Source organism: Kryptolebias marmoratus, linkage group LG12 (genome assembly GCF_001649575.2).
Source record: "Kryptolebias marmoratus isolate JLee-2015 linkage group LG12, ASM164957v2, whole genome shotgun sequence".
Classification (NCBI taxonomy): domain Eukaryota; kingdom Metazoa; phylum Chordata; class Actinopteri; order Cyprinodontiformes; family Rivulidae; genus Kryptolebias; species Kryptolebias marmoratus.
This window is the reverse complement of record NC_051441.1, coordinates 13,792,192-13,811,805: the sequence shown is the minus strand read 5'-3', so window position 1 is coordinate 13,811,805 and position 19,614 is coordinate 13,792,192. Positions and strand designations below refer to the sequence as shown.

Genomic DNA, 19,614 nt, shown 5'->3' with positions numbered 1-19,614 from the left:
TTAGGCTACAATTAGCAAAACAAGCTAAAAACTAAAAGCAGCAAAACAATAGCTAAACTTAGCAAAGCAGATGGTAAGCCTAGAATTATCCAAACAAATGCTACAGCTAAATTTGGCTTAAAAGATGCTAAGATTAGCACAAAAGTAACAAACTATCAAAACAATGCTAAAGGGAAAATAAGCAAAACACTAGGTAAAACTATCAAAACAAATGCTAAAACTACAAATAGCTAAACAGATGTTTAAATTAGCAACACATATGCTGAAGCTAAAATGATTAAAGCAGCTGCTAAAACGAGCAAAACACAGCTGGAATTGATGGCAAACCTAAAAATAGCAAACCAGATGCTAAAGATGCAAAAATTAGTTAAACATGCTTAAGCTAAAATGAGCAAATAGTAGCTAAAAGCTACAACTAGCTGAACTGTATAGCTGAAAGTAGCATAAGAAAACAAGACTAGCATGTAGAAACTTTTAAACACTTTATAAATGCAGCTCACACATCTACAAATCTAAACAAAACCCCGTTACAGGATATTGTAATCAAAATCTGTTAGCTTCTGAATAATAATAATAATAAATGTTTACTAATAAACAGTCAACGAAATCATGATCCACCAGTTTACTTCAACAGGTTTAAACCAAGACATGAAAAGGTGCAACTTAGTGAGAAACGTATTTTTATTTAACAGGTTTTATAAGGCGTCAGTTCTTCAAGTGCGTTTGGTTTCTTGCTCAAACTCTGGCGTCTCACCGTCATGAAAGGCACTAAAGAAAAACATCCATGGATTTTCTCACAGCTGAGAATTTACAGAGAATCCACGGTGGCATTTTCAAACCCTACAAAGATGGCCTCTGTGTTTTATCTTTTGGTTTCAGCAGCATTCAACAGAGCGTGGAGCGACCGGGGATTTGAAATATGGCTTACAGCAAGTACAAAAAGAAAATCTACACAATGTACAGTGAAAGGGCTCAAACGTTAAAAATATTTGTCACATTAGTGCTCAAACAGTTCTGCTCCTCCTCCTCCAGGCTGTAACCGACTTTATTTACATTTATTTTAAATGTAAACCTGTCAGAAACCCTGGGGTCTGCGAGGAGCTTCAAGGCACCGATGAAAGGAGAGTCAACCCAGAAAAGACTCCGTTTCCCATCACTCCTTGCTCTCCGGAGTTTTGAGGTGCTGCCAGTCCGCCTCGCTCTCGCAGCGCTGGACTCTGCTGAAGAACCTCCTGATGAGAACTTTGGCTTCACCTTTAACTGCAGACATGTCGGAGTTAGAGAGGAAATCAAACCACCGAGATGCTTTCGCCTCCTCGTCAGTTACCTTGGTCCTTTCCCTGATTACCGCCCTCTGCCAGCAGGTGGGACAAGTAGCGAGCAAAAGACTTGAACAGCTCCTGCAGAAGAGTCGCCGAAGTGTAAAATGAACCTCCTACAACATTTTATTTCGTTTTAAGTTGATTTTCTGTAAACGGACTGCCTCGTACCTTAGTGGCAAACTTTCCCTGTTTGTAAAAGGGGTCCAGGTAATGGACCACGACATCAGCCGCCTCCTTCAGGGTGGCGGGTTTCGGCGGTTCGTGGACCGGCTGCGGGGACTTCTCCTGCACAGTGGGGTTGAATGTCACCCGCCTCCTGTGCTCGGCTGCGGGCCGGCGGCGCTTTGCTGGAGGAGACGGCTCTTTGTCCGCTTCTGCGTCGCCCGTGACCTGGAAACATACGCAGTGGTGTCATTACGAATCATTAAAAGGGACAGTTCAGATCTTCTGAAGTGGCGTTCTGTGACCAATTAATATCTTACCTGTTTTAGATAGCTCTTTGCACAACTTAAGTTTAGAAAAATTGTTAATTTTGAGCAAACTGATGAGCCGACAGGTAGTCCGAGCGAAGTCCAACACCAAAGTGCATTATGTCCTATCATCCATCCATCCATCCATCCATCCATCCATCCATCCATCCATCCATCCATCCATCCATCCATCCATCCTTACCCACTGGTGCCTATTTAGCGGTTACTGCAAATATTTTATAAATATTTACTTTAATATTATCTACTCACATTAAACAATTATTAAACTAGAACTCTGTGGTTATTTGCGAGCCTGAGCAGCAGCAGCAGCTAGCTGTAGCAGTTCTGGTTCAGCCCGGGGCACTTCATGCAGGAATAGCCCGCTCTTTCTGCTGGAATGACCACGTAATGCAAAACTAACAGAGAAGTAAAGGTTTATAAACCAGAGCCCGGAGATAAGACCGGAGCCATCCACTTGAGCTTTGGTCCCACACAAACTAGCCGTTAGCTCATCAGTTCAGTCAGAATTAAAGCATTTCTTCAAACTGAGGTCCTTCAAACAGCCAACTGCAACACAGAGCTACGTACCTCCTGAATTAAAGGAGGGTTAGCTTCTTCTTCTTCAGCGTTCTCTTGTCTGTGTGAGGCGAGAACAGAGTTAGACTTAATAAAAATCATTTCTAACAGTTTCATTTTGTTAAAATTGTAACCAGAGGGGAAATTACTCTGTGATGGACGTTGTGTCTTGCTGACACGTCTCTTGCTGACACGTCTCTTGCTCTGGCTTTGAGTTGTCCACTTCCTGCTCTTCCTGCTCTTCCTCGTCAGATAAAACGATGACCTCTCTTTCAGGCTCCACCAGGATCAGATCGGGGCTCTCCGATGTGACGGGGCTGCTCTCGTGTTGCTCCCGGTTGGCGCTTTCTTCCGGAGCTGCTGCGCCGACTGCCCGAGCCATCGCAGCACCACCTGCTTCCTCCTCTTCCTCTCGCCCTTCGCAGCTCCGCTCCGCCGCTTGTTTCTTCGCGAAGTACTGCAAAATGTCGCAGGACGTCTTCGCGGCTTGGGCCAGCTTCTGCTGCTTCCTGCTCGCCGCTCTGCCTCCTTTTGCCGGGCTGCTCGGAGGGGCAGCGGCAGCCGAGGCTCGGGCTCTGATCGGCGGTTCGGTTCTCGCCTCTTTGACTCCCTCTCTGAACCCTCTGGCGTCTGATTCCTCGGAGCGGTCGGTGAAGAATCCACCGTTTTCCGTCTGCCTGTTGGGAACGAGCTCTGGCTTCAGGAGATCCTTGGCGCTGAGGAAGTGGGTAGAGGAACCCCTCGAGCCTGCTCCGACTCGCTTCCGCTTCATCTGCAACAACATTGGGCAAAAATGAAAACACGGATTGCCATTTTTCTCCAACATCAAACCAAGAGAAGCGTATAAGAGAGCACTCACAGAGTAGATCTCCGAAGCGGAGGTGAATCCCTGCAGCTCCTCGGGATATAAAGAAGACGAGCCTGCATCCTCTTGGAGTTTCGCCTCGGCTCCTCCCAAATCGCTGCCGCCTGGTCGTTTGTCTCCCCCCGCTTTTGTCATCTCAGATACCTTCGAAGCACAAGTCGAGTTAGCCAAGAACTGCTCTGGTTTGATTGTAATCGCGTCGTAAAAGTCTCCAGCTACCTTCTTTACGATAGCAGCTTTGTATAAGTTGGAGGATTTGCTGCTTTTGAAGACCTCGTGTTCGAGATCCACCGCTACCATCAGACTGTTACAGCCGCCGGGCGGAGGAAGAGCAAACGATTAGGAGGAACGCCGGTGATAGAGGCGCATTATTTTATTCAACGTTTAAACAGAGCGCCTTAGGAGTTTGGCAGCAGGTCTTACTTGAATGCATCTTCTGCCCCCTGCTGGGCTCGCAGCGCCTCCTGCAGGCGCTGCAGGCAGTGCTCTCGGGTCTGAAATGCAAGAATTCATTAATTGTCCAGCAGCTAAATAAAACGAAACAAAGGGTGTTCTGATGAGAAAAAAAATGCTATTATAGCGACTCATTTAGGGGCTTTGCTGGAGTGCACCTTTAATTTTGTTTTCTTACTGCTCAGAAATCTCCTCCCCTTTAAAACAAATCTAGTTAGTGGAATGAAGACGGTCTTCACACCTGACAGCGTTCCTGCCAGCCGGGTAAATGAATGCAGCACCGATGAGGAATGTGTCTCGTTACCTTCACGGTGAGCCTGGGGATCCTCTGGCTGCTGGCCTCCCTGAGCGGGCAGTCCGAGCCTGCGCAGCGGGACACACTCGTCATACGGCAGAGAAAACACACAGACACACACACAAAATAAAAACTTTCAGGTTCACTTTCCTACTCTGCCGGCATTACCTGGTGGAGAAAAGTCCTCCGTCTGGCCGCTGGAGCCCTGAAAAAACGAGAGCGCCGACACCGGTTAGCGTGAAAGAACGATTTAACTTTCAGGGTTCGTCTCAATTTCCATTTTTTTATTTTTTTATTTTTTATTTACTCTGTTTCTATCGGAACAGTCTTGTTTTTGCTGGGGGAACACTTTCACTCATATGTTGTGCCAGCTCCAGGCAACATGTGGGAGTGATAAACAGCAAAGCACGTAAACATGGCCGCCGTCAAGCTCCCGCTGCCAGCAGCTGGAATCCAGATGTGCAGACACGCAAAACAAGTTTGGTGAGGTTCGTTCACCCTCCTGCAGAGCGTACTAGCGCCTCGCATGCCAAAGTTTAAAAAAACTAATCTTGCGTGATCTGTTAGTACCTGAGGATTACTCTCAACTACTACCACGCCAAGTTTGAGCTCAGTATCTGTCAACATGACAGAGATTTCGCTAAGGTTGATCAGCTGTGGCGGCCATGTTGAGTCAGGAAAGTGGGGTTGTGTATATATGACAGTACGTCTCAGTGAAGGTTTGTGTGTTTGTGACAATCAGGAATCACCTTCCTCAGGTTCATCTGCTTCTTGAAGAGGTCAGAAAACTCCTTCTTCCTCTTTCTGGCATCGTCTTCGCCACTTCCTCCCTCCCCTTCGTCATACCTGCAGCGACAATCCACAGGGTCATCGCGTTACTACCGACCTGCACCACCGAGGGCGTCGGGCCCGAAGCCGGGTGCGTCCGGGCGGGTAACGGGAAGTTGGGTGGGGGGGAGGGGCCTGCCTTTCGAAGCCATAGCCTTTCTTCCCTCCTTCGTAAATGTCCGGATGGAAGCCGAACGGGCCCGTGGGCTCCCTGCCCTGAGCCGCCTCGGTCTCGGAGCTGAGCGCCGCCGCCCGCTCCAGCTGGGCTCGGACCGCTTTGGGGTTACGGCAGAAGTCGCAGGCGCCCGTGCAGTTCGGCGTCTTGTCCCCGAAGAACCTGGAGATGGTGGCGTGGCGACAACTGATGGGAGGATAAAGAAACAAAAGAAACACTCTGTAACAAGCACAGAAAATAACAGTGTAGACTGAAACTATTATTGCGGTAACGCTGTTACTGTGGATGAACATCTACAGCTGATTAACTTACTGACTGAACCGACTCTGAGCTTCAGTCCAACAACACGAGGAATCAATTACAGGAAATAAGATCTGAACTTGGACTTTCTGAAAGAAATAAAATATCTACTTTAAAGCTGATACTTTCCCTTCTTTTCTATCTATATAAAAAGCTCCCTTTCACATACAGCTTACACTCCCACCTGGGAATGGAAACGCTGCCACCTTCTCCTGTGTGAAACGGAGAAACCCCAGCAAAGGAGGAGGAGAAGGAGGAGGAGGAGGAGGAGGAGGAGGAGGAGAGGCACGCAAGCACCGGAGCCACAGTCCCTCCCAAACAGGACTGACAACCAGACAGCAGCTTCAGAGGAGGCCAGAGAGACGTAAAACAGAAAACTGAAGCCGTTGCCATGAGATAATCAAAGAGCTCGCCAAGAGAGGAAGAACCTGGAGTGCTCCTTCCTTTTTAGTTGTTGGTTTAATCATTTCTAACATCTCGAACATCTCGAACGCTGCGAGCGCGAGGAATCTCACACAGGTAAGTGACTTTGGGTGTTTCGGTGCACGACTTGGAGGAGAATATGAAGAATGACAGAAAGTTACACCAAACTGTAAGAAAAGGTGGCAGGAGGCAGTGAAGTTTAACAGCAGCGATTTGTTGGACAAAACAAGTCTGTTTTAGGACAACTCTACAATAAATCCGGCCTCATAAATATTCTGTTTGTGATCTTTTTTTGTTTTGTTTTGTTTTAAGTGCAGCTTTTGTGGTTCTTTTGCAAATTGGCAAAAACTAACTCAGCATTTCTGGGACGTAACCACGATTAGAAATCATACTGTTGTGCAAACAAGACCACAAAATACAGCAAGGAGGTGCATTTTCACAGCAACACAAACTGAGTTTAAAAAGGAATCCAGCTTATTGACATTTAGGGAAACTAACTTCTTGTATTTGATTAGATCAGCAGTGGAGCAAAGGGCAGACGAGGGGGTGGGGGGAACCTGACTACCACCTTTAATACTCATTTCAGTTTGTATTTTGTCAAAAACTAAACGTCTTCAGTGACAAAATGCTGACTGGCTGCTGGAAACAGTAGACACATTTCCTGTAAACACATCTGATTAGAACTGTAATCCTATTTTGTTTCTGGACGAGGTGATAATAGAAACCAGGTTCCTCAGAAACCAGCTAAACAAACCACAGACTGTCACACCCGTTTTAGTGATTCAGTCAGAGCGCTCGGCAGTAAATCCCATCTAACCCGAAACTCCACCTCCACCCGGAGACGCTGAGAGTTTGTTCAAACACGAAGGGAAAGCTGTGACATTAACGCTGAGCTACGTTAAATCGCCCTTTGATCATTTCACCGGGAAACACATCCGCTCTTTAAAACCAGACATAAATGTGACACTTTCGCCCCGTCGCCTCAGCAGGATGGATGCCAGAGAAGAGACACTGAGCCACCTGAACAGGATCTGGTTCAAGCTTCAACACCTGCCCGACGCCCACCCTATGGAGCAGGGAGCCCTCGTCATCATCCTGATCTTCATCTGTGAGTCTCGGCCCGTTTCTCGTACAGTCTGAAGCTGAGCCGCCTCTGATGCTGTCCATTTGCTCTCCTGCAGTCATGGTGCTCACCATGATGGTTCTGACCTGCGTGAACTGCTGCTGCTGCTGCTGCCGACGCAAGACTGCGCTCGACAGCCCCAGCATTTGAACGAACCAGAGCACCTTTTGGACGTTGGAAGAAACTGATTTCCTGCTGATCTCCTGAGCACGACGTCTCCTGCTAAATGAGGACAAGCTCAGGAATCCTGACTGTGCGAGAAACTTAAATCCTAAATTGTGTGTTCCCAAGAGGCCGAGCTGCTGCCAAACACACCTGCTACGGCTGCCAGGAGGGAGGGAGGATCAGCCTCGGAGCATCCCTGCAGCCCGAGGAGCTCCAGCATGACCTCGGCCCCGAGGAGAAGGCGGGACTGGGCCCTGGCTGTCTGATACACAAAATACACAGGACCAAACACGCTCGCAGCAGGCTGAAAACAGAACTCCACGGAGCGACAGTCGGGACAAAAACACAGCTTTACACTTTTGATGACAGCTGTAGTAAGAGCTTGGTAAGATATGTTAAAAAAAACAGAAGAATATATTCGTACGGAAGGATCCTCTTAGAGGGGAGCAGGTTTTAAAGCTGAAGGTTTTCACAACAACATTAGATTAAAGTGAGCAAGCCTGCCCTCTGCTGTACAGAAACTGAAATGACTATAAAGCCAATTGCCAAATGTACACAAAAAATGTTTTTATCTATAATAAACTGTTGTGCTTAAATGTTACATGATGATGTAAAACTTTGCCTGCTTTCATACTGTATTAAAGGAAGGAATGCGTATCACCCGCTGCTATTTGACTGAAACCATCTTTTGATGAGAAGCGGCAGAGTTAAGAGTCGTTTTGCTCCAACCAGAATCATCGTGAGCCTCATGAGCCTCATGAGCCCTCGTGCTCAGAGTATGTGTTGTAAATGACTCTCAGCTACTACCGCATTAAAGTTCAGCTCAACATCTAGAGTCGGGTCGACTCCAGAAGTTAATCGGTTGTAGATGTACGTCCAGGGATTGTTTCCCGGACGATAAAAGATTAGGTTTGACAGCAAACTTCCCTTACCTCTCTTGGACACAAAACGACACCATGGCTTCGAAGTCTGCAATGGCTGCTTTGTCCGACTCCTTTGCAGAGCCTCTTTTTTCCTGCAGTCGAGTTAAAAAATAAAAGTAAAAAAAACCTTCATTGTAACAAAGCTCCGTTCACCTCGAGTGCTGCGCTGTGAGTCCAACCTGTCTGCGGGTGACTTCCTTGCGGATGAGGAAGTTAAGTTGCTCCTTGTCCTTTGGGGAGTAGTACGTGCGACACGAGGAGGGCAGTCCGTCGCGGCCTGCTCGCCCAGACTCCTGGTAGTAACTGGCCAGAGACTTGGCGAGGTTCCAGTGAGCGACGAACCTGCACAGGCGCCGGCGTGCGCATTAAAACCCAAAGTAACCGCCCGGCAGGTCTGAGAAACCAGAGATGTGCCGCCTTACCTGACGTTCGCCTTATCGACCCCCATCCCAAAGCTGATGGTCGCCACGATGACCAGCACCTTCCCCTGCATCCACTCATTCTGCACCTCGGTGCGATCCCCTGCCTTTAAACCTGCAAAACAACAACAAAAATAAAACTTAACACCTGAGACCAAAATAGCTGCGTTTTCACATCCCACATATACAGGTCTAAAGCTCTTACCTGCATGGTACGGCTTGGCCAGGACTCCGAGCTTCGTCAGCTGGTAGGCAACCGTTTCACAGCCGTCTCTGGTTCGACAGTAAACAATCCCACACCCCTGCTCGCAAACGCCACGAGGAGAAACAAAACGCTGCGTCAGAAGACATTAATAACCACGTGAATCAGCAGCCTGTGGCGCAGGTGATGAGACAAGAGAGAACACAAACAAGAGCCTGGTTCTGCAGGCATTAAATCCACTATGTTAAAGAGAACCTTTTAAGTTCTTAAATCAGCAAGGATAGAATCTAAAATTCAGAGAACTGAGACAAAACGTGACGCTTCTGTTTATGGAAGTATATATATAAAAAAAATCACATCTTTTAGGAGATTAGGTTGTGATCAACATGTTCTGGAAATGAAGGCGTTATTGGTGCTTTAACGGTTGTGATAAAAGTTAAAACTTTAAAAAAAAATTTGTGGCAAATAAAAACAAAGACATTAAAAACATTGTTTACGGCCGTTTCAGTCGGATACAGTGACTTGCAAAGGTTTGGGCACCTTCTTATCAAACGTCTGGTTGCAATAGAAGGAAGAGCATAAAGCGAAAGACGCACTTTCAAACACGACTGGGCGGTTCTGTACAGTTTTAGATTGTAGGGTTTCGAAAATTTGAAAAAAAAAATAATAATAATAATAATTCTTCTACCATCATCACAATCCTCAGCAAATATTTTTGCTGAGGATTGTGATGATGGTAGAAGCTGCGATAAACTCATATTTTCCTCTCATCGTTCATTCATTTCAGCCACTACCTGACTGCCAAACACTTTATTTGTGTCTGTAGTTTACAGACATCGATGTCACGATCACAATAAATCTTCGATATGCCATCTGATAACTCCATACGACTCCAAATACGCTGCAAAATGAAGATTTGTAATGTTTTTTGTACAAAAGTCACAAAACCTTTTTAAGGAAAAATGTGTGAAAATTAAGAAAAAATTTAGCTACAACGGCTGTTTTATTGCTTCTTCTTATTCTACTGTGTTTGATTAATTTGTTAACATGCCTGTTATTTGCTTTGGAGACTTTAAAGGATGTAAAAAAAATACTTTTTTTGCCTGTGTGGTTCTTCTGAATCCAAACCTGCTCGGATTTATTTGTAATTATTGAAATACTGCAAATCAACTGAACGTTAATCGCCCGTGTGGTTCTGTGTTTGGAGATTAAAACGTCCACAAAATGAGGCTGAGGGTCAAAACACATTCATCCATGTTGTTGAACGACATTAAAGTCTACTTAAATTAACTTATTTGTGAAAGCTGACAGTTTCAGTTAGTATGTTGGAGTTTTAGGTCACAGCTCATCATGGTTCAAGAGTTTAGAGTCAATTTTCTTAGGAAGAGAACTGATGTAAAAGAACCAAAAGATGCAACAAAACACATTTGTAGGCCAAGATTTGGGTTGTTATGATATATTCTGACCAAGAACCATGCCCTTACCACCCTCATTTCCTTGTTTATATTTAATTTAAACTTCTGTTTGAAAAAAGGAGGCATTTCTAGAGAATCAAACACCCGTAAGATTCCAGTCAACAAACCTGTCCTTCAGATCCACTACTTGTAGTTAGTGCCTGTGTGATGAAGCCGTGGAGGTGGGCGTAAGGATTTGGCAGCAGCTCCCGGAAGATCACGTCATAGTGCAAGTTGTTGCGGAAAACAGGTGTGACGAAAAACAGCGGCAAGCGCAGCCTCAGGGACTGAACGATGTCTTCTTGTACATTCCGGGGCGCTGTCGCCGTCAGAGCCAAGCAGGGAACTCCCGCCAAGCGAGCCCGCAGCTCACCCAGTTTGAGGTAGTCCGGCCGGAAGTCGTGGCCCCACTGGGAGACGCAGTGGGCCTCGTCCACAGCCAGGTAGGACAGCAGGCCACGGGAACACAGGCCCGTGAGGCAGGGCTGGAACGAGGGCGACGCCACCATTTCTGGAGTGATGTAGAGAAGCTTCAGCTTCGGGCTCCTGCTTCCCAGGTCGGCCAGGATCAGACGGCGCTCGTTTGCTGGGAGCTTGGAGTTAATGGAGCAGGCAGGGATGTTCAGCTCCTTCAGATGATCTACTTGGTCCTGGGGGAGGGGGGAGGAGATATAGGAGGTGAGAGGAAACTCACAGGAAGTCTAAACTATACAGAGCTCTCAGATATATTTTTAGTCACAACATTTAAGACTTTCCCAGACTCAAATTTCCAAACTGCTCTGAGACTGAGAGGCTGACCTGTATGATAGAGACTGACATGAATGAGAGATTGACCTGAATGAAGGACTGACCAGAATGAGGGACTGACCTGTATTAGGGCGATCAGAGGGGATATAACCAGAGTAATGCCCTCAGACAGCATTGCAGGGAGCTGATAGCACAGAGACTTCCCTGCTCCAGTGGGCATGCACACAAAAACGTCTTTGTCACCTACAAGAACACCACATTTAGCACCGTGTTGGATATGAAACTTCCTTTTAACAACAACAATAACAGCTCCAGTTGTTAGACGGAGTCCATTGGACATGTTTTCAGCTCTTAACGTCTCAGTTATCAGCATAAAAACAGCCCACAGACAAACAGTTTTTCTCTCTTACCTCTAATGACGGCTTTGACAACATTTTCCTGTGTTGTAGACCTGAAGTTGTCGAACCCAAAGTGGGATTTTAAAGCCTGTTTTAAACTTGTTGTCATCGCTTGTCTCTCTGCGGAGAGCTCGTCGTTGTCGTCGCGCACCTATTGCGTCATCAAACCGTTGAAAAGAAACAAAAACCGAAAATAAAATTTAAAGAAAATCTTAAAAGGGCGGTATTTACAGCTCACATATTATTTTGATCAAATATTTAAATAGTTATTAATTTAAAACTGTTTAAAAATTACGGTTTTATTGTTTTGTTTTTTTGAGATTGGAAAGTCTTCTCGGGCTCTGATTGGTCCAGTTGGTCCCAACTGCTGAACGGTCACCAAATGATCCAAAACACCCCCCATTTTCTTATTAGTATTGGAGAAATGTTTAAATATTTGTACTTAAACCTTATGTTACTTGCCAATGGCATGTTTTTAGTCTTTTACTTTAATTTATAAAATATTTAAAATTAGATCACAACTTGAAAGATAAAAACAATTGTCCCCTTCTGATTTCAGGTTTTGAATACAATAAATCTGACAAAACATTAACTGTCATATGTCATAAACATATTAAAATATACAAATATGTTTAGAAACAAGTTGAAGATGGCAGTGATTTCTTTGTTTAACCACTTTTCTAAGCTTAAAAATTAATTTCTAAAATGAGTTTCCATTTGAGAAATTTAGTTTCTCATTCTTTGAAGAAACCTTGATAAGTGCACAGTTTTATCTCCACCTTATCCCTTTTAACTCATGATGCCAAAAATGAGCTCAACATGTTATGTCAGCATAACAAACAGAACAGTAGGTGAATAAACACTGACAATTACTCATTGGTCCTTGCAACTCTGCGTGCTATAATTGAGATAAAAAAGGGTTATAAAAATCAAATTAGTTTAGTTGGCAATGAGTCGCTAAGATGATAAAACAAGCTTCCCTGGAGGCGCCTTGTTAAAAAAAAAATCTCTGATTGTGTGATGGGTGAACTAAATTCCACCGTCAGCCAGCAGAATTAATCTTGGCAACCACAAACATCAGCTAAGACTAAAGAGTGCAAATTAAATAAACATGCTGAAAACATCCGCTGCCATCCCTAACCTATGTTAAACCAGCATGGCTCTGTCACGCTTGACTGAAAACGCTGATCAGCTGTTCTGCCGGTAAGCTGCTTAGAACTGATTTGGGATATTTGGTGAGAGAACTGATGATATACATTGCTTTGCATTGGGGCCAAAAATATAAAACCATTAAAACAACATATGTCAACTGGAAGCGCCATATTTGTACAGTGTTTGGCTAAATAAGTCTTTAAATGAGTCCGATTGAGCGAATAATTCTGAATAATTTGAAAGAGAAAGCAACTTGCTGTTCTCATGCAATGTTTCACCTTTTATGCTTTAGTTGCTAAGCTGTAACTGATCCCTGTGAAAAGGTTTTGACTGATTTCTGAGGGAACGTGTTGTTAATTCACCACGTATCGAGTCTTGGAGGTCTCATGCTTGCCAAGACTGAGAAAAGCCTAGTTCTGTTGAACTAAAAACACACTAAAAGTTCAGTCAGGATTTGCTTTGTTTATTATTCACACAAGTGCATTTCCATTTACAGATTAGTATTGCACAAAACATATAATTAAAACATTAGATTTTTTTCTCGTATGAATACTTGTGAGCGAACTAAAGTGCTATAGGGGTAAATTAGTAGCAGCATTCACTTTAAAGCAGAAGCAGAGCACAGAGGGGTCACATAGTGGAGCTGCTGTTGGTCTTCAGGATTCCTCTGTGGTTCTGATTGGTTTTACTCTATCGTGACGATTGTTACAGGCTGAGGGAAATCTAAGCCCACAGGCAGGAAGTGGGGCAGAGACAGTGGGTCTTCGCTGCCGGGGACCTGATCACCAGATCCCTGACGATCTCCACCGTTCCGAACAAGGGGAACAGCCTCTCGGCGAAGGTCTCGTTGTAGGTGTAAATGTGCGAGTGCTTGTCCACGTCGTAGAAGGACAGCTGCCCGTTGTCGTAGTCAAGGTAGATGCCCACCTTGCGGGGGATGAGGCCGGGCGGCAGGGCGGTGAAGGGCACCGTCAGAGCCTTGAGCTCCGTGCCCCTCTCCAGCCGCAGGGTCAGGTAGCCCGTGTTTGTGTTGAGGGACTTGAAGCCCTTCCTCAGGGCCGACTCTCTGGCCACGCCCAGCCGCCAGTCGCGCTCGCCCACCTCCGCCTCCCAGTAGTGGCGGCCGGAGCCCAGGCCCTCCACCCCGACGGCGCACCACCAGCCGTCAAAGCGCTGGTGGAAGTTGGGCACGTCTTTCCGCTCGAAGCCGCAGCGCATCCTCTTCTCATCAGCGGAGATGAGCAGGTCGGGGTTGGCCGTGTCCAGGTCCAGGGTCACGTCCACTTTCAGAGAAAGCAACAAGGTTTGAATTTCCACACACGTCGTTATCATGAAAACTTTATGAAACAAACAAAAAGAATACACTGTTTTACCTGAAGCATCTGCAATCCAGTCCCACACTACAAAAACAACAAAAGAAAAGTTGACAATATGAAAAAAACAAGAAAAAAAATCAGGAGAAACAGAACTGAAGTGACAGCGCTGGACGGTTTGGGGGTATTGTGTTTGTTGGATGCTGTGGAAGGTGAAGCATTTAAAAGAGGAAAAACAGGACCGTTTCTGCAAGCAGCTTTATTTATACAGGCATCTGGACGACTGAACGAAACTCACAAAGGCACAATCACTGTAAACGTGTAAACTTTTAAAATAATTTGAATAAAAATGAAAGCGGATAAGTTGAAACTTTGTAATCCTGGCCGTGTAGGAAACATGTACTTTAACTCTTCTTCTGGTTTGCTGCTGTTTAGTTGTATTTCCAACATGCAGGAGTATAACGTCAACAACAGAAGTTACAAAGAAATAAGCAATGTGGCACGCATCCACAAGGCTGTGCTGGAGTGTTGGAATCATTTCATCCAATTTACTCTTTTCTTATGACTAAAGCTTTTTACGTTAAACAATGTTTAACAGAATTTGTGTTGCAGTGAGGACTGACAGTAGAAAAAGTGAGGAGCTTCTACTAATCAGACGCCAATTTATTTATTCCCTCGTCCCTAATTCCTCTAAAAGAAAAATGGAGGATCAGAAATGGTGAGCTTCCAAATCATTTCTAGCCTCTGAATAACCTGTTTTGGTCACAACTCGTTGCCCGTGGAACCGTCTCGTGTGTGTTTATTTCTTTTTTTTGTCTTCAGGAGCGTTCAGACCTTTACTGATGCTTTCCATCATGTCTCTGAAGCTCCCACTATGACACCAGAGTCTAAAAGACTCAAACTCTCTATAGTTCCTATTTATAAACCATAAGTGTTTACAGTTTCTGCGAAACATGAACAGGAAAGAAAGGGAAGAAACGAGAACCGCCCCCATTAATTAATCAGTAACAAATGAATTATTCAGGCAGGCAGTCAAGACGTTGTTTAAAACCAATTAGACGCTGCAGCGTGTGGGCTTTAAACCACCCGCAACACAGATTTTACTTTGTGACACTCACCTGGCTGAGGAATGTAGGATATGGCACCTGGAAGGAAACGATTAAACATAATAATAAACGATTAGGAAGGAGGATTTCCAGAATACACGACAACACTGACGCAGAGTGATTCACAAACCGATCTTCTGAGTCCGCTGCTTCCACAGAAGCCACTGCTGCGGTATTTTGTCCTGCAAGACAAACACAAAAAGGCTGGACTGATAAACTGCTGGCTTTACAGGGTGAATTTGCAGAGCTCATTCTTTGGATTAGAACGCAGACGCCCACCTTCTCAGGCCGCTGAGACACTAAAGTCCACATAACCAGCTCCATGGCGGTCAGCAGATTGGGAGCACGGCTCCAGCGCCAGGCCGACTGCAGGTCCTCCAGCATCTTAGCCACTGGCTCCCCGGGCCACACGCTTTGCTGCAAGGTGATCAAATAAGACGTGCTTTTCCTCTCTTGTCTCAAAGGGAATAAAATGAATTTGGACATTCAATCCACCCACCTCAGGCTGAGCTCTCAGATCTTTGATCCAGTTGAGGATGACAGTTTTGGCCTGAAGAAGGTCCTGCAAGGTCATCAGACCAGGCTGCTTGCCCTCATCTGTCTCCGGCCAGCCGTCAGTCTGCATGAGGCTCTTCTGTACACAGAAACATTCACAACTTAGCTTTCAAAGTCTTGGAATGTAGCCCCCCTCCTCCCCGTCTTTCTCAGAAAAGCACCTTGTTCTCCAGCATAGAGGCCCACTGCAGGATGAAGAGTCTGCAGAGAGAAGTGGGCCAGGTGTCATCCTGGTTCCAGATGTGCTCCAGGACCTCTGATCTCTGCGGGCATGAAACACAGACAGAAACATTAAAGACGCCGCATTCAGTGAAGGCACGTATATCTATCACCCACTGATGTAAGATCATATAAAATCATCAAGTTAAAGCAGTTTTGGTCAAACCTTAAAGAAGATCTCACTCGATCTGTTACTGCTCAGACTATGTGTTGTATATAACTCCCAGTTATTATTATAACTTATTTGATCTCATCCATCCATTTTCTACCGCCTATCCATAGTCGGGTTGCGGAGGAAACACGTCCAGGAGAGAAACCCAGGGATCTCTCTCCTCAATGACACTCTCCAGCTCCTCCTGTTAGATCCCAAGGTGTTTCCAAGCCAGAGAGGACACATAATCCCTCCAGCAAGTTCTGGGTCTGCCTCGAGGTCTTTTCCCAGTGGGACATGCCTGGAAAAGCTTCAAAGGGAGGCGTCCAGGAGGCATCCTAATCACCACAACTGGCACCTGTCGATGCGAAGGAGCAGCGGTTCTGCTCCGAGCTCCCCCCAGATGACGGAGCTCCTCACCTTATCTCTGAGGCTGAGCCCAGCCACCCTACGAAGGAAGCTCATTTCAGCCGCTTGTATCCGGGATTGCTTTCTTTCAGTCATGATCCAAACCTGATGACTATGTGTGAGGGTTGTAACATAGATGGGCCAGTAAATCAAGAGTTTTGCCTTTCGACTACAGTCCATCGATCCACCGTCACTCCTAAACAAGACTCCCAGATAGCTGAACTCCTCCACCTGAGGCAAACACCCGTTTCCGGTTGAAAACCATGGCCCCAGACTTAGAAGAGCTGACTCCTATCAACTCAGCTGCTCTCTTTTTAATGCAGATGGATTTGACAAGTTGCTATTGCAGCAAAGCAATTGTTCCGAACTTTTCAGCAAAGCCCCGTTTTAAAAGATCTGAAGTATCCCTTTAAAGGTGGAGATCGTACCTGGCACACCCGGCTGAGCTCTCGAGCCAGCTCCTCAATAAATAACTGATCCTCGTCCAGAGGCTCCCGCTTGTCCCGCTTGGCCCTCTTGTTTGATTCCTGTGAGGAAAAAACACGAATGAATCGGGATGCTGCGAGAAACTACTTAAAATGGGAGAGATTAGTGTTTTAGAAAGTAAGGTCAAACTGAAGAGGAGGCAGCTGATCGAAATCACAGTTCACATGTTGTCAACAGAGAGCAGAAGCAGTTTCAGTGTAAACACTCTTTCGGATATGTTTTCAGGTCAGCTGCCTCCTTAAACATCCAGGTGACCCAAAAGAGGAATGGGGGATAAACATGTTTTCATTCCACGCTAAAAGGGGAAAAAAAAAAAAAGAAAGCGCTGACCTTAATCTTGGCCGTCAGGTTTTTGGCCGGCTCCACCATGAAGTGGAAACACTGCATCATGTCTGCCTCCTAACACCTGCAGAAACACACACAAAATAAAAAAAAATATCCTGACAAACAGGCCTCACAGCCACCAATGCTCCCTCTTGCACTACGGTAAGAGTCAAAGGGCCTTATTTAAGACCAGTCAAAGCGATTTAAAGGCAGCTTTCGGGCAGCCTAAACCCTTCACCGGGCCTTCAAGGACACGTGAACGCAGTGGTTACTGTTTGAAGGAGGCGGGACTCTGAACGGGGACGAGGGGGATGTTTACGTCCAAAACACCAGCAGGAGAGTCGTTAAACGGGCGACGGAAAGTTCACCTTTCTGCTCAGAGAAACAAAGGGTTCACGGTGAGGTCGGAACAAACCCCGTAAAGGACAGGAACGCCATCTTGATGTTATAAACAGTGAATATCTCACCTGTTGTAGATAGCCCTTTGAACGACCCATGTTTGCAAAAAATAGAGTTTCGTTTCGGCTGACTGAATTTTTGAGGTCGGAACTGTTTTACGATGCCTTGGTCTCGGTTGCGATCAGACTAGCCATTAGCTCGTCAGTCCAGTCAGAATTGAACTCTGTTTCTTCAAACTGTAGCGCTATCTGCAGCAGGTAAGATACTAGAATGCCAAATCAAAGGATCTGAAGCATTGCCTTGAAGTGAGAGCAAAGCCGTGGCTTCAGGTTTTGCAAATATGTGTGAAATAAGCAGAAGTAAGGAAGCTTTCAGTGGACTCAGGTGAGAAGCAGCTAATAATCTGTCTGTAAAGCGTTCCAGCAGGTCAAACTTTACAAACAGAGAGCAGAGGTGAACCTAAGAGTTAAAGAAAAGGGCGTTTTCTCAGCACAGACTGAGACGTGTGGCGTTCCACGCTTTTAAAACTGCAGCGCCTTGCTTGGTTTGTGTAACCTGAACGAACTCTCGAGCAAAACCCCTCGCCCTCCCTTCCCTCCTGAGGGTCATTAGGGCTCCGAGGATGGAGATGCTTTTGGTCGCATGCATGACGGTGCGGACCTGAGCGAGGGAGGGGAACAAATTGAGCCAGTCTTAGTATATGTGACGTCCTGGATGACTGAGAATCTAGACCAGCCACTAACCGGACTGAGACCCAGAGACCCAGAGGCTGGGCCTGCACGCCTTTCAGCCTCTTGTCCTCAGCTGCCCGTCTGCTTGTGTCCTTGACTAGCCCTTCATGCCGGCTGTATGTGTGTGTGGCTCTTCCTGTGCGCCCACTCATCCTGCACAAACCACCATAGGGTTCAGGCTGTGTCTGTCTGGCTCTGGAGCAGTTCTGGAAAACCGGTCTGATCTGGGACATGTCACATTACTGAGGACATGTGAGGCCCTGTCCCATAACAGCTCCACCAAGATGCAGCCCTCTGCGGCTCTGTTGGCGCTTTGAGGGTTAAACACAACAGACCCATGTGAAAATGAAACCCGCTTTGGTTATAAACAATGCACAATTCCCAAATAAAGCAAACGCATTCTCAACCAGGAAGCATTGTTTTCAAGCAGTCATCATGCAGAGCAGCTTGATGACTGCGCACAAAGCCCCGCAGAGCTGCGTTATAAGCGCAGTAACACTCAGCAAAGTGGCTTTTGCACACATACACACGCGCACAGCAGCGGGGAGGCTCGTCCACCACGTTCATCCGGATGTTTGCACAAAAAATCTTTAACGCCGCAGTGCCCGAACAGCGCGTTTTGACGGTGGAACACCACAAATACGCAGCAGCTCACCTGAAACCAAAGCTTTCTTGGGTCCTTCGTGGCTGTCTTCTTGTGGTGGGGGAAAAAAGGGGCAAGTTCTGTCCGGTTAAAAGTGTGGAGCCCGTGAGCTTCAGCCGCTGACCTTGTTTACACAGCAGACTGGCAATCGGCTATTCGGGAGAGTTCGGTCTTCTCCGTCGGTGACGTAAGCGACGCTGCGACGTTCCCCTCCCTCCTTTAGCTATGCTGCTAATACTGCTGCTATCAGCAAAGGGAGATTTCTTTGTTTATTTGAGCTTCATGCGCTTTTATTGTTCTCACGGGGGTTAAAATAATGTCTAGCAAGCACTAAAGTTCATATATATATATATATATAAAATTATTCAACTGAAAAGTACTATTCAACTACAGTTTACAGAGACAACACATTTGCCTAGATTAGATAGATTAACCTGCTTAACCTAAGCAAGCTTAAAGCAATAGTTCTGGTCTTTTAAAGTGAAGTTCTGTGGAAAAGTCATTAATAATAGTGTTTTACTTGCTGTAAATAGCTTTGTGAATGCCCTTAGTATGGAAAAAAACTGTTACTGGTCCATTCCATTTGTTCTTGTAAATATATGTGCAAAAATACACATATTTTGCTTGGACCTCCAGGTTCCTGTAGCAGCTCTTCTTCTATGCTTTTATTGAGAGTTCTTGTTCTCTTGTTTAGCTGTAGCATGGTTTCATGTCAAAAGTATAAAAGTGGATGAGGAAAGATTCAATTTTGAGGTTGACAAATGCTCCAGAATCTGTCATGAGTAACTATTTTAAACCTTTCCATTGTTGTCATAGAAATCTGTGGTTATTTCGCAAGCAGCAACAGCAGCGGTTAGCTGTAGCACTTCTAGTGCAGTCCAAGGCACTTCCAACAGGAATATCATATTATTTTAACCAGAATAACCACTTCATGTGACATTATCAATGATTTAAATGATTATAAACTAGCATTTACATTGACCACAATT

The 19,614-nt window shown here is 45.6% G+C and overlaps 2 protein-coding genes and 1 long non-coding RNA gene across 7 annotated transcripts; 1 reads left to right on the top strand and 2 right to left on the bottom strand.

The window, feature by feature from the left end:
• Positions 1-465: 465 nt before the first annotated feature.
• recql5 (RecQ helicase-like 5) lies at positions 466-11,308 on the bottom strand. Of its 4 annotated transcripts, none has more exons than XM_037978675.1 (19): positions 11,151-11,308; positions 10,862-10,983; positions 10,122-10,643; positions 8,543-8,639; positions 8,341-8,452; positions 8,098-8,260; positions 7,928-8,010; positions 4,949-5,170; positions 4,731-4,827; positions 4,150-4,186; positions 3,928-4,049; positions 3,657-3,727; positions 3,453-3,537; positions 3,228-3,377; positions 2,518-3,140; positions 2,381-2,429; positions 1,491-1,712; positions 1,328-1,400; positions 466-1,260 (listed from the first exon to the last, which is right to left on the bottom strand). In XM_037978675.1, exons 1-19 carry the CDS (start codon positions 11,245-11,247, stop codon positions 1,154-1,156), a joined length of 3,054 nt encoding a protein of 1,017 aa, XP_037834603.1. In that variant the 5' UTR covers positions 11,248-11,308; the 3' UTR covers positions 466-1,153. The 4 variants fall into 4 exon arrangements, with proteins under 4 accessions (XP_037834603.1, XP_017283661.1, XP_037834601.1 ...); XM_017428172.3 differs by having other exon boundaries at positions 3,991-4,049; XM_037978673.1 differs by having other exon boundaries at positions 8,341-8,639.
• On the top strand, positions 5,587-7,665 carry LOC108242998. 2 transcript variants are annotated; one of them, XR_001808869.3, is made up of 3 exons: positions 5,587-5,803; positions 6,694-6,815; positions 6,889-7,665. It is a non-coding gene; the product is annotated as an uncharacterized LOC108242998 (long non-coding RNA). The 2 variants fall into 2 exon arrangements; XR_001808868.3 differs by having other exon boundaries at positions 5,588-5,803; positions 6,697-6,815.
• A 1,429-nt stretch (positions 11,309-12,737) lies between the features above and the next one.
• si:ch211-120g10.1 (butyrophilin subfamily 3 member A3) lies at positions 12,738-18,794 on the bottom strand. The gene is made up of 10 exons (XM_017428104.3): positions 18,638-18,794; positions 16,859-16,934; positions 16,471-16,569; positions 15,426-15,527; positions 15,209-15,343; positions 14,989-15,126; positions 14,840-14,891; positions 14,722-14,748; positions 13,664-13,690; positions 12,738-13,573 (listed from the first exon to the last, which is right to left on the bottom strand). The coding sequence occupies exons 2-10, from the start codon at positions 16,916-16,918 to the stop codon at positions 13,014-13,016; spliced, it is 1,200 nt and encodes a 399-aa protein (XP_017283593.1). The 5' UTR covers positions 16,919-16,934; positions 18,638-18,794; the 3' UTR covers positions 12,738-13,013.
• Positions 18,795-19,614: the final 820 nt, after the last annotated feature.

Excerpts from the sequence above, each read along its gene's own strand:
- si:ch211-120g10.1 (XM_017428104.3), bottom strand. The coding sequence starts at position 16,918 with ATGATGCAGTGTTTCCACTTCATGGTGGAGCCGGCCAAAAACCTGACG. Across the intron at positions 14,749-14,839 it reads GCAGCGGACTCAGAAGATCG|GTGCCATATCCTACATTCCT; the intron begins GTTTGTGAATCA and ends GTTTCCTTCCAG. Across the intron at positions 13,691-14,721 it reads ATCCTACATTCCTCAGCCAG|TGTGGGACTGGATTGCAGAT; the intron begins GTGAGTGTCACA and ends TTGTTTTTGTAG.
- recql5 (XM_037978673.1), bottom strand. The coding sequence starts at position 11,247 with ATGACAACAAGTTTAAAACAGGCTTTAAAATCCCACTTTGGGTTCGAC. Across the intron at positions 10,644-10,861 it reads CTCTGATCGCCCTAATACAG|GACCAAGTAGATCATCTGAA; the intron begins GTCAGTCCCTCA and ends CCCCTCCCCCAG. Across the intron at positions 3,378-3,452 it reads AAGCTGCTATCGTAAAGAAG|GTATCTGAGATGACAAAAGC; the intron begins GTAGCTGGAGAC and ends TGTGCTTCGAAG.